This window comes from Lagenorhynchus albirostris, chromosome 7, assembly GCF_949774975.1.
Source record: "Lagenorhynchus albirostris chromosome 7, mLagAlb1.1, whole genome shotgun sequence".
NCBI classification, from domain to species: Eukaryota; Metazoa; Chordata; class Mammalia; order Artiodactyla; family Delphinidae; genus Lagenorhynchus; species Lagenorhynchus albirostris.
Genome location: NC_083101.1, coordinates 22,241,060 through 22,254,349, shown reverse-complemented (window position 1 = coordinate 22,254,349; position 13,290 = coordinate 22,241,060). Strand labels below are relative to the sequence as shown.

At 45.3% G+C, this 13,290-nt stretch overlaps 1 protein-coding gene across 4 annotated transcripts in view; it reads right to left on the bottom strand.

The window, feature by feature from the left end:
- The window catches only part of ECPAS (Ecm29 proteasome adaptor and scaffold), a 98,524-nt gene extending 88,073 nt beyond the window's left edge, over window positions 1-10,451 (bottom strand). The window contains exon 1 of one of the 4 annotated variants that reach the window (XM_060154641.1): window positions 10,415-10,451. In XM_060154641.1, coding sequence (XP_060010624.1) covers window positions 10,415-10,436 — 22 coding nt within the window. In that variant the 5' untranslated portion in view covers window positions 10,437-10,451. Of the gene's footprint in view, window positions 1-746; window positions 784-9,761; window positions 10,098-10,414 lie in introns of those variants that run through there. The other 3 variants (XM_060154642.1, XM_060154639.1, XM_060154640.1) reach the window with 3 other exon arrangements.
- Between the last annotated feature and the right edge of the window lie 2,839 nt (window positions 10,452-13,290).

Sequence of the window (13,290 nt, the reverse complement as noted above, 5' to 3'; positions counted from 1 at the left end):
CAATATCATCCAAGAGTGAAACTGACACCATATTCTTTTTTTTTTTTTTTTTTTTTTTTGCGGTACGCGGGCCTCTCACTGTTGTGGCCTCTCCCGTTGCGGAGCACAGGCTCCGGACGCGCAGGCTCAGCGGCCATGGCTCACGGGCCCAGCCGATCCGCGGCATGTGGGATCTTCCCGGACCGGGGCACGAACCCGTGTCCCCTGCATCGGCAGGCGGACTCTCAACCACTGCGCCACCAGGGAAGCCCCTGACACCATATTCTTGTTCAGCCTCAGAACAAAGTAGAATTAAGTGGCTTTTCCATCACAGCGCATGTCAAAATGGCAGAATCAGGAATATCCAAATACCATGATGCTGCCTTTCTCCTCACCTCTTTTCACAAATAAAACAATTAAATCATGATGACATTCCTGGAGCACATAACATCATACTTCATGGTCATGGCAGACAATACTACTTGTAAACTAACACCCACAGACTTTTCCTTGCACACACTGCTAAAGAACATCTTCAAGTTTTATCTTTTGCTTGCTAATTTTTTTAATTAATGTTTATGTGATGACAGAGAATAGAAGCTTCAAGCATATATAAACTAAAATGAACTTCACTGATTCTCTGAGGATAGCTAAAAAAGGAGAAAAACCCATGAAGATCTTGGGGGGAAATTGCTACTTGATAACCTATGCATTTTTAAATGTTACTACAAAAAATGCACACATCCTAAGGAACTAAATCTACTAACCTCTACAATCAATGTGATACATGGTTTATCCAGTCTTGACAAAAATCCTCTGGATCACCAATGGTGTGTTCATCCACTCGTACATATGCAATTGTATAAAGAATCTATTATTTGGAACACCAGGGGAAAGAAAAACAATTAAAAGATTTATACTCATAGCTACCATTTAAAAAACAAAATAAACACTTTTCATTTCCATGCTAAGAGCTCCTAATTTGATGCCCTGTTTTGCAAATTCAGAATGAGGGGGGCAAATCACAGCGATTACCAAATTGGAGAAATAGTAAGGAATATGTCCATAAATAAAATCTGGTGTGTAGAAACAAGGTCCTACTGTACAACACAGGGACTATACTCAGTATCCTATAATAAACCATAATGGAAAATAATATGAAAAAGAATATATGTGTGTGTGTGTGTGTGTGTGTGTGTGTGTATAATTGAATCACTTTGATGTACACCAGAAACTAATGCAACATTGTAAATTAACAATATTCAATTTAAAGAAATTGAGTGTGTAGAACAAATATGTTAATACTTAAAATACATATATACTAATAGTTATTCACTGAAGGCTAAAAAACTCCAATACAACATACATTGTGTGTGTGTACATATATATCATAAACATACAAAACCTTACATTAAAATTAGAACAAAGTGTCTGATATACATAATAATTTTATAAGAAGAGTATTAGTGGATGGGCACACTTGATTAACACATTATAACAACTGAGAATGCAAACATTTGATAGTCATAACCCTGGGAAACCTTTGCCCTCTCTAGGCACTTCTGATCCCCTTCCCTGGTTCTTTCCTGTCTTCTTCTCATCCCTATACATTCATAGCCCCCAGACAGCTGTCCTCTGGACAATCTGTCCACATCACCCCACACTCGCCCAAGTTTCAGAACCAAAGCTCCCACACACCTGTAATCCATGTGCCCAACACTATACCAAGTTCTTAACATGCATTACCTCTTCCTATTCTTATAGCAACCTCGTAAAATAGTTTTGTTATCCCATTTTACAGATGAGAAATCCAAGGCTTGAAAGTTAGATCCCTTAACATTAAAACTAAAAGGTGGCAGAGTCAAGATTCAAAATCAGTTCTGACTTCAACACCAGAGGTTTTAGTCACTATTCAAAACTGCTTCCCTAAACAACTCAACATGGATGCCTCAATAATTCAACCCATTCATTCAACAAATGATTTATTTCTTGAACAAAACCTGCTTTCTCTTCTCTCTACTCTTACCTCCCCAAATCTGTCTAGAGGCTGTACTCTCGACCCCCTTAATCTCTAGGTAGATTCTGGGAATCCTCTCTAACTCCTCCTTCTGTTGAATAACTCTCCACTACTCAGCCAATAGTTTCTGCATATTTTAGGGATTCTAGATTATATTACCTGTCAAATCCACTTCCACTATCCCAGTTCAGACCCTAGGTTTCTTCTAACTTGGCTACTGTAATATCTTCCTTGTAGTCTTGCTGCTCTTGGTCTCTGGACCCCTGCAATCAATGTTATATCACTGCCACCTGTTATCCTTATAAAAAGGGTCTACTCAGGTTACTCCCCCGCTTGAAAGCCTTTGATGGTCCTCTACTGTCTACAGAACAAAGTTCGAACTAGTTGTGTTGGGCTTCCCTGGTGGCACAGTGGTTAAGAATCCACCTGCCAATGCAGGGGACACGAATTTGAGCCCTGGCCCAGGAAGATTCCACATGCTGCGGAACAACTAAGCTGGTGCACCACAACTACTGAGCCTGCACTCTAGAGCCCACGAGCCACAACTACTGAGCCCGCGTGCCACAACTACTGAAGCCCACATGCCTAGAGCCCATTCTCTGCAACAAGAGAAGCCACCGCAATGAGAAGCCCACGCACTGCAACGAAGAGTAACCCCCGCTTGCCACAACTAGAGAAAGCCTGCACACAGCAACAAAGACCCAATGCAGCCAAAAAAATAAATAAAAACAGTTGTGTTGGCATTCCTAGACAAGCTGGTCCCAACCTTATCCTTAGCTTTCTCTCCTACCACCCCCTCCACTAAAAATAATAATCTATACAGAATTTAATTGTTTACACAGTGCATTAACATGTACATTAAGCCTAACAACACTATGAGTATTTCTAATTATCCCAATTTTATGAGAAACTTAAACTTAGTGAGGTAAAATAATCTGCTCAAGATCCCAAATTGTAAAAGGCAGAAAAGGCCAAGTCTCAGACTCCAAATTTTAACTCCTTTCCTAGTACTTCATGCAGCCATAGTACCCCCATTCTAGCATATCAGACTCATTCCAACCTTCCCTGAAAATGCACAATAGTTTTCAAACTCTATGACAGAGCTCAAGCTATTGTTCCCTTAGCCTGGAATACTATCCTCACTCCTTGACATTTCTAAAGAAATGTGTTAGGCATTTTTCATATCATACTTCCTATTAGCTATTTATAGTTATATATAAATCTGCCTCTATACTGAATTATAAGCCCTGTGAGGCCAGGACCATAAGTTAGTAACTCCATTTTTTTTTTTTTTCCTTTCTCTGCGGCACGCGGGCCTCTCACTGTTGTGGCCTCTCCCGTTGCGGAGTACAGGCTCCGGACGCGCAGGCTCAGCGGCCATGGCTCACGGGCCTAGCCACTCCGCTGCATGTGGGATCTTCCCAGACCGGGGCACGAACCCACGTCCCCTGCATCGGCAGGCGGACTCTCAACCACTGCGCCACCAGGGAAGCCCAGTAACTCCATTTTTAAAGACTGCTTATTGAATTGGAAAATGTGTGGGGAAAACAAGTCATATAAGATGGCAAGCCCAAGGCAGAGACCGGCCAGGCTTGAAAACAGAGACCAACAACTTAGATCAGACCCTTTGAGCACACTGGCAGTGCCTACAATTTTAACATCTATCTTCTGAACAAGGTCGAACGTCCCAGTGCCAACTATTCTCACCAACACTGGCCTTTATTAAATATTACAATTTACTGAAGGCATAATTCAAAACAAGATGGGGTAGAAGTGGAAAACTAGAAATTATAAAAAAACAGAAATATCATCACTCTTTTCCATTTTAACCTTCCGATCTGGCTAAGTACCCAAAATTAAAATAATACAGCCTTGATGTTGCCTTTCTACATAGCTCAGCTCAGCTGCATATTTGGCTGTCACTAAAGCAGCCATCTCTCTGGGGCTGTTTCAGTATGCTCACAGAATCACGTTCACCTACACAGCTACACACACAGCTTCCCCATCTCATCTCTAAAAGAGCCACTAGGATGCCTGTCACCGGCAGAGACTCTCTCAGAAGACACCTGACATTTTGATTACCTGGCCAACTTTGCAACTGAAGTGGCTATGTTGAATGGTCAAGTTGAATAGCATCAATGTGCTTTAAGATTATAGGCTGTCGCTCCTTCATGAGCTGTCTTTATCCCAATGAAGATCAGATTCTAAGGATGCCTTAGAATTATAAAGCCCAGAACATGAAACCAATGAACAGCTGACCAGGTGAAAAGTCTCAAATGCTTCCTTCCCTCTGTCAGAAATCTCCCTACCCATTGCTGAAATATAACTACAATGTCAACTTTTCCATGAACTGGCAGAGGATAATATTAGAAGAAAAACTAGCCCACATGCCTTGCATTGAATTTCATTCCATTCCAAACAGTTATATTACCCTAAATATAAAGAAAGAAAACTACAGACTATGACCTTAAGTAATTTACAAACTAGATTTCAGAACTGCCTTTAACAGTCAGAACTAATTGTTCTCTATTTTGGCATCTTACCCCCAAATCTAATATGTCCTATTGGATGAACCAGAATATTGCCACATTTTATACACTATAGCACGTTTCTTCTGCAGGCTAGCAAGACATGGGGAAAAAAGCCATGTTGATCTTCTTATAAACTATATTTTCCCTTTCAGAGACACTAGTACAGTAGCAGCACAGAATTAACATAAACTTTGGAATCAAAAAATCTGAGTTCAAGCCCTAACTCTGTAACATGAGGGAAGCAACACCAGACAACAATAGTACCAAAGTCACAGGGTTGTTGTAAGGATTCAATCAATTAATTCGTACAAAGTGTAGAACACAATGGTAAAAGCTCTCAAAAACATTAGCTTTACCATTATTCTATTACAATCACCTGACTCAAAGTGACAATTACAGGATATCTTTGAAAGGATAACAAACCCCAACCCAAGATTATCCTGCTTACCTTTTGACAACTTTCATACATGATACTACTCCATGATACTACTTGAAAACAAAAAAAGAGAAGAAGAAAAAGAAAGAAAAGAGATAAGTAAAAGACAAACCTGTCAATTCTGCTTCTCAAGAGCTCCTACAGAGTGTAGTATCAGATACAACTGAAAGCAGCTACAGATTTCATTTAACTTTATGACATGTATATGACTTCAAATGCAAAGGTAAAATGCATTGATTTAAAATCTAGAGAAAGGCAGTGTTACGAGTTATACATCTCAAAATAACAGACCTGGGAACCAAAAATGATAATATTACTCTAGCATTACTAACTATAACAAATCATACACTTTGGTCCTTACATATCTGTTTACAAGTATTCTTCCTCTTTCTTCTCAGTAGTATTATAATTCCATCAGTAGAGTTTTCACGCTTCTTTTGTACACCACAGCAGTGTTAAACAGCAGTCAAATAATTGGATTAAAGTAACAAGTAGCTGAGAATTTAGCAATGCATCTGATTTGATCTCTTCATCAGCATGAACACTCTATGGTACATGGAGGTAACCCAGCCTAAAGACTGGTCATGAGTGCCTGTGAGCCACCTGGAAACCAGTTCCAACTCCACCACTTACTAGCTGAGGGACCTTGGGAACCTAAAATGTCTGTTTTCCACTCCATAAAACAGCAATAAGAACTTTACCTACCTCTTAGGATTATTTTAATGAATAAAAGAATACAGGGGCTTCCCTGGTGGCGCAGTGGTTAAGAATCCGCCTGCCAATGCAGGGGACACGGGTTCGAGCCCTGGTCCGGGAAGATCCCACAAGCCACGGAGCAACTAAGCCCGTGCACCACACTACTGAGCCTGCACTCTACAGCCTGCAAGCCACAACTACTGAGCCTGCGAGCCACAACTACCGAGCCTGCGTGCCACAACTACTGAAGCCCACACACCTAGAGCCCGTGCTCTGCAACAAGAGAAGCCACCACAGTCAGAAGCCCACGTACCGCAACAAAGAGTAGCCCCTGCTCACCACAACTACAGAAAGCCCGCATGCAGCAACGAAGACCCAACACAGCCAAAACTAAATAATAAAATAAATATTAAAAAATCTTTAAATAAAAGAATATATACAAAGCATTTAAAACAACGCTAGTGCTAAAAAAAATGCTAGTGCTGAAATATTTAGGGGGAAGGGTACTGATGTCTCCAATTCACTCTGAAATGCATCAAAATAAGATGGATTGAGTACTTAATGCCACTGAACTGTACACTTAAAAATGGTTACAATGATAAATTTTATGTTATATATGTGTATCTTACCACAATCGTTTTTAAATAATAACTAAAATAAAATAACATTTTTAAATGTGGCTTGAAAATGGACACATATGTGATAAAGCTAGTAGTAAAATATCATATGTAGAATCTAGGTAGTGGGTATATGAATGCTCACTTTCAATTTTTCCGTATTTTTGAAGAGTTTTATGATAAAATATTAGGGGAAGAAACAATGCTGGCATCTAGTAGTTTGCTTTTTTATCATCTATTAGTCACAAATAATAGCCAGCTAATATTCAGATACTTAGCTCCTTTCTCTTATAGCAGAATTCTAAAAAGCACCTTGTTACCAGCCATCTCTCCTCTTACTATAACCTTTCTGAAACTGAAGATGGCTTATTTGAAGTTCCTTATATACATGTTCGGTATATATGAGTGTGATTTCAAGTTAAATTATTCCAAGGTACCAACTGCCAAGTATTTAATCTCCCCTGAAGAAATGCAGAAACCAAGTTAACAGACATCTGTGGCCAAAGACTGGTGACTTGACCAAACAAAACAATGAAAAAGCAAGCACTGGAATTATTTCTTCCTAACTTTTCCAGTAGCTGCTAAAGCCAGTAAATTCCTCAACCAGAAGAACTAAAAACGTTTTAACAGGTACCTGATGTACAGGAGCACAATGCATATATACAAATACATCAGCCACTTAAGAATGATATCCAATTCTTCCTCTAGTTTTGTTCCCCATTCCAACTAGTAATTTATATTTTAATGTGTTTAGTGCTACAACATGAACTCAGATATCTTGCTGTGGAACAACTTAAAACGTCAGACCACCTCACACCCACTGGGATAGCTACTATCAAAAATATAGAAAATAGGGCTTCCCTGGTGGCGCAGTGGTTGAGAGTCCGCCTGAGGATGCAGGGGACACGGGTTCGCGCCCCGGTCCGGGAATATCCCACATGCCGCGGAGCAGCTGGTCCCGTGAGCCATGGCCGCTGAGCCTGCGCTCCGCAACAGGAGGGGCCACAACAGTGAGAGGCCCACGTACCGCAAAAAAAAAAAATAGAAAATAACAAGTGTTGGCGAGGTCCTAGAAAAACTGGAGCCCTTGTTTACCACTGGTGGGAACATAAAATGGTATAGTCACGGTGGAAAACAGTATGGCAGTTCCTCAAAAAATTAAAAATAGAATTACCATATAATCCAACAATCCCACTTCTGGGTATATATCCAAAAGAACTGGAAGCACAGTCTCAAAGAGAGACGTGTACATCCATATTCATAGCAGCATTATTCACAATAGCTAAAAACATACAAGCAACCCAAGTGTCCCTCGACAGATGGATGAGAAAATATGACATATGCATACAACAGAATACTACTCAGCCTTAAAAAAGAAAATCCTGTCACATGGTACAACACCGATGAACCCTGAGGACATTATGCCAAGTGAAATAAGCCAGCCACAAAAAGACAAATCCTGTATGAGTCCACTTACATGAGATACCTAGAGATATCAAAATCATAGAGACAGAGAGTTCCCTGGTGGCACAGTGGTTAAGAATCCGCCTGCCAATGCAGGGGACATGGGTTCGATCCCTGTCCAGGAAAATCCCACATGCTGTGGAGCTACTGAGCCTCTGTGCCACAACTACTGAGCCCGTGTGCCACAACCACTGAGCCTGCGCTGTAGAGCCCGTGTGCCACAACTACTGAAGCCCGTGCGTCTAGAGCCAGTGCTCCACTACAATAGAAGCCACCGCAATGAGAAGCCCGCACACTGCAACAAACAGTAGCCCCGCTCGCCGCAACTAGAGAAAGCCCACGCACAGCAACAAAGACCCAACGCAGCCAAAAATTAATAAATAAATTTATTTTTAAAAAAAATCATAGAGACAGAAAGTAGAACAGTAGCTGCCAGGGGCTGGGAGGAGGGGGGAAAGGAAGGGTTTAGTGGGCATAGAGTTTCTGTTTTGCAAAATGAAAAGAGTTCTGAAGATAAACGGTCGTGATGGTTGCACAACAATATGAATGTCCTTAAGACCACTGGCCTGTACAGTTAGAAATGGTTATGATGGTAAATTTTATGTTATGTGTATTTTACCACATAACAAAAAATGGAAGAAAAAAGATCAGGGAGCTGATCTCCCCAAAAGGCCTGGTGGTGCTCCAGCTTGGAACTGACACACAAGCAATCAACTCTGTGGCTATCAGGCCCTGTCTATCTCTAACCACCGCATGAGACCTTGTCTACTCAAGACTCTCCATCCTGCCCAGGGTGACACCAATTCTTTATTTCAGCCTCAAAATGAGCAAACACCACTGCTGCTACACCAGTTTTGTGTCAAAGCAGCAAGGAACTTATCTCTCTAAGCCTGCCTCCTCTTTAAAACACGGATAATTACTACCTACCTGCATTACTAGGCTGTTAGGAGGACAAAAGTGAGATCATGTATATAAAAGTATCTTTAAACTGCCAGCACCAAAGAAACAGAAATTATTGTGCGTATAGCTACTTTCATATGAAAATTCAGAGGGGGCTGTAAGAACAGAAACTTCACAAGGCTTGAGACACCTCACCCAGGCTTCATTCCATTTAAAACCCACCTCACCCCTAAATAACACCTTGTTCTCCATAAACTGAAGGGCAGCGTTGAGGAAACACCTCAGCCTAAAGCTTTTCACCTAACCACCCCAAAGGCAATCAGAAATTGTCTTGCATGTCTTAGGAAAATTCAATTTTTATGACCCCAGCGTGGGCCTGCGGCGCCCGGGGACTACACTTCCCACAAAGCACCGAGGCGAACCCGGGCGGCGGGCGAGGTGGCCTGCGATTCAGGGTGACCAACGCTCTCCCCGAGCGTGGATCGCCGTCCCCCGGAAAACTGCAACGTTTAAGGTCAAGTGTGCACTGGCTCTCCTTTCTGAAAGCGCCGTCACCCCGAGGTTTCCCCTGCGGCTAGCGCCGCGACGCTCCCTGCCCGCCCGTCCTTCCTGCTCCACCTGAGGGTCACCGCCTGTTCCTGACCTTTCCGCTGATTTCTGGTGTCACAACACGGCACCTTCTCCTCCTCCCCGAAAGCTCCACTTCTAGAACTCGCCCAACAGTTGGGCCCGGGGTCCACGGAGGGGTCTGACGGGACGGCAGACACAGCCCGCCCCCATGGGGCTCCGGCCGCCCAGCCAGCCCAGCCCCTACGGGCAGGGGGCTAGGCTCCCCCCACCCCCGGGCCGGGGCGGATCGCACACAGAGGTGGCTCCGCCCGGGGCTCCGGTTTCAATTTCGCAACGTGACGGTGCAAACCTGAGGCCTACAAATGCCGGCGGCGGCCGGCGCCCCGCCCGCCCGCCAGGCCCGAGCGCCCTAGCCCCCCGCACGCCGCGGCCGCCGCCCGCCCGCCAGCCAGGCCCTGCTCCCCGGCCCTCCTGCCCGGCCCCGGCCGCCGCCCCCGGCCCGGCGCTGCGCCGGCTCCGGCTCGCTGCCGCAGGCTCGCCGTGGCACTTACTCAGCTCGTCCTGGGAGGCGGAGGCGGCGGCCGCAGCCATGTTGCGCCGGGGAGGGAGGGAGGGGCCGGAGGGGGAGGGCACGGACGGGCGGCACTGGGGGCTCGCCGCTCTCGGTGCAGCAGAGGCCCGCAGCCGCCTTTGGTAGTTCGGCGCGGGCTGAGCTGCGCCCACGAGGCCCGCCCGCCGTCGCCGTCGCCGCCTGCGTCCTCCTCGCTGCACGCGTAGTTCTCGCCGTCCCCCGCGAGCTCGCGACTCGGGCGCTCCCGCAGTCCGGCGCCTCTGCGGAGCCGCCGCTGTCCGTCGGCCGAGGCCCGGTACGCCCGGCCCGCGCGGCGGCTCTGCGGCTCAGCGCCGCGCTCGCCCAACTCACGCCGGTTTTATATTTAGAAAGAGCTGAGCCATCCTCCCAGCGGCCCCCCCGCCGGGCCCCTCGCGCGCCCGCCCGCCCTCGCTCGCTCGCTCGCTCGCGGCTCGTCCTGCCCACCTGCCGCCGCCCGCCCCGCGCGCGGGAGCCGGCCCGCGAGCGCTCCCTGCGCGGACCCGGCACGCGGCGGCCTTCACCGGCGGCCCGGCCTAGCCGCTCCTCGCCGCCCCTCCTTGCCCGCGCAGCCTCCGGCGGCCCCGGCGCACAACGGACGCGCAGGCCTCTGACCTGAGTCCGAGCCGGTCTCCATGCCGGGGATGCTGCGCTCAGCGCCGCGACGCGGGCGCCCAGAAGCGAGGCGAGAGGCGGGCTCGGCCTCGGGGAGCCGCGCGCCGCAGTCCGTGAGGGGCTTGGTCGAGCTGGCCCGGGCTGCCCCGGCCGGGGGAGGTCCTCGAGGCGGGACGGGAGCTCTTTCTGTAAAGGTCTGTGGTTGTCACGTTGGCTGGTCCCGACCTGGAGAAACACGCCTGTCCGAAGGAAGAGACGTGGACTCGGAAAAGTTGAGCCGGGTTCGGAGTCGGCGGGAGGAAGCCCCGCCCTGCGCCTCCCGCTGAACTTCTCGGCCCGGCCGCTGACTCAGTCCCGGGCGAGCCCGGGTGCCCAGGGCGCCTTTTTTTTACTATAAAGATGGTGATAAAGTGTAGGTTTCTGATGCTCTTCGAAACTAGAACTAGGACTACCGAGTGAGGGAAGATCACTAAGCCGCACTAAAGTTCAATAAGCCAAGATTTTTAAAGTTGAATTTCAAGTATATATGCTTATAGGGGTTGTTTTCTTAGATTTTAGTTCTAATCCCTACGTTCTTTTCGGTAACCCGAGTGATTTATTTTGAATATAGCGATTTTAACTTTATGCCTTCAGTTTGTCCGTGAGTTCACTTAGTGAAAAACACTTGCAATCTGGAATTCAAATTAAGGGGTTGCATAATTGCTGTACTTTAAGTGACAGTACTGTCATAAATTAGGTACAAGGTCAGATACACTTTTTTTTTTTGGTATAAGAGGAAGAAATCAAGATCCTAACTGAATTGAAATTGCCTTTATCCCTAAAAGAAATCTGTAAAGCCCTAGTTAATGTCTTGCAAAATGAATATATGTCATTCCAGATGTAACTTGGGCAAGTACAAGGTACTTAACACAACATTAAAGACATTTATGTCCTTTATTGCTTTTATTATAGCGATTATACATGATCTTTGTAAAAATTGCATATGGTTCAGAATTTAAAAATGAAAGTGAAAGGCCTTGCTTCCCCTCCCAGCATCCCACTCCCCTAAGAAAACTATGGTTAACAGGTACAGTTGAGCATGCACCCTCCAAGGTCTTGTTTCTGTGCACATGTGTATATGGCCCCCAAAATAACGAAGTGGGGAGGGGGTTCAGACTCATGATAAAGTTCTGTATCAGTGTTTTTCCTCCATAGACATTCTTCCACGTTAACTCAAAAAGCTCTACACCACCACCACTCTTTTTATTAATGACTTCATAGTATTACGTTAACCCGTCCCTTCTTGTGAGCACATTTTGGCTCTTTTTGTTTGATGGTGACACAAAATCGATGCACAATGAAGTATCCGCAAACAATACTGAAGTGTATAAAGTAAAGGTTGTCCGCCACCTTCCTGCTCACCATCCCCTCATCGTACTCCCTAGAAATAATCCCTGTTAACAGTTTGGTGCATACAACCTCTCCTGACCATTTTTGTGAATGTATAGAGTGACTGTACCAAGGACTAGTATGGGGAAACTGACTTCCCGTAATTTCCAACAGATCCTTCTAAAGCCAAGCCACCACCACCACCCACCCCCCAACCCCTGCCAAAAGTATAGAATCTAAGTTAAAAAAAAAAAAGTTCGTTTGAAATTTTAACTTCCAGACAAGGCCAGTTAGCAACTCATAAATTCCTCCTATATAGACATTCCAGAATCCCACATGTGTGCAAATCACATATAGGTATTTACACGCAGATTTTGTTTGACAAAAATGGAATCCTACTATACATATTACTGTGTAACTTTACCTTTTCACCAAACTATATATCACAAGTATCCTTCTATATCAGTAATAATAGCTAACACTAATTGTGCCAGGCACTATTTAAAGTATTTTACTTGGATGAATTCATTTAATCCTTACAACAATCTTATGAAGTAGGGATTTTTATGATACAGAATGATTGAGGAACAAAACTAAAGTGCCACAAACTAGTAAGTGCTGAAGCAGGAATTTGAACCCAGACAGTGTGGATCCAGAGTCTACATTCTTTTTTTTTTTTAAATGAATTTATTTTATTTATTAATTTATTTTTGGCTGTGTTGCGTCTTCGTTGCTGCGCGGGGTCTTTCTCTACTTGCGGCGAGCAGGGGCTACTTTTCGTTGCAGTGCATGGGCTTCTGATTGCAGCGGCTTCTCTTGTTGTGGAGCATGGGCTCTAGGCGCGCGGGCTTCAGTAGTCGTGGCTTGTGGTCTCTAGAGTGCAGGCTCAGTAGTTGTGGCGCACTGGCTTAGTGACTCCGTGGCATGTGGGATCTTTGCGGACCAGGGCTCGAAACCGTGTCCCCTGCATTGGCAGGTGGATTCTTAACCACTGTGCCACAGGGAAGTCCCCAGAGTCTACATTCTTAACCATTCTGATCTGTATGTGCAGAATTACCTCATTCTTTTTTTTTTTTTTTTTTTTTGCGGTACGTGGCCTCTCAGTGTTGTGGCCTCTCCCGTTGCGGAGCACAGGCTCTGGATGCGCAGGCTCACCGGCCATGGCTCACAGGCCCAGCCGCTCCGCGGCATGTGGGATCTTCCCGGACTGGGGCACGAACCCGTGTCCCCTGCATCTGCAGGCGGACTCTCAACCACTGCGCCACCAGGGAAGCCCACCTCATTCTTTTAAATGACTGCATGATAGTCTTTTCCAAAGACTTGCAAAAAAAAAAAACCTTTCATGATAAGTACATGACAAAATTTAATCATTCTCCTATTGATGAGCATTTAAGTTTTTACAATTTTTTACTACTGCAAACAATGCTACTGTAAAACATTCTTATATCTTTATGAAGTTACATATTTCTATATGTAGACATGGAATTGTTAGGCAAAAAAAAGAGATG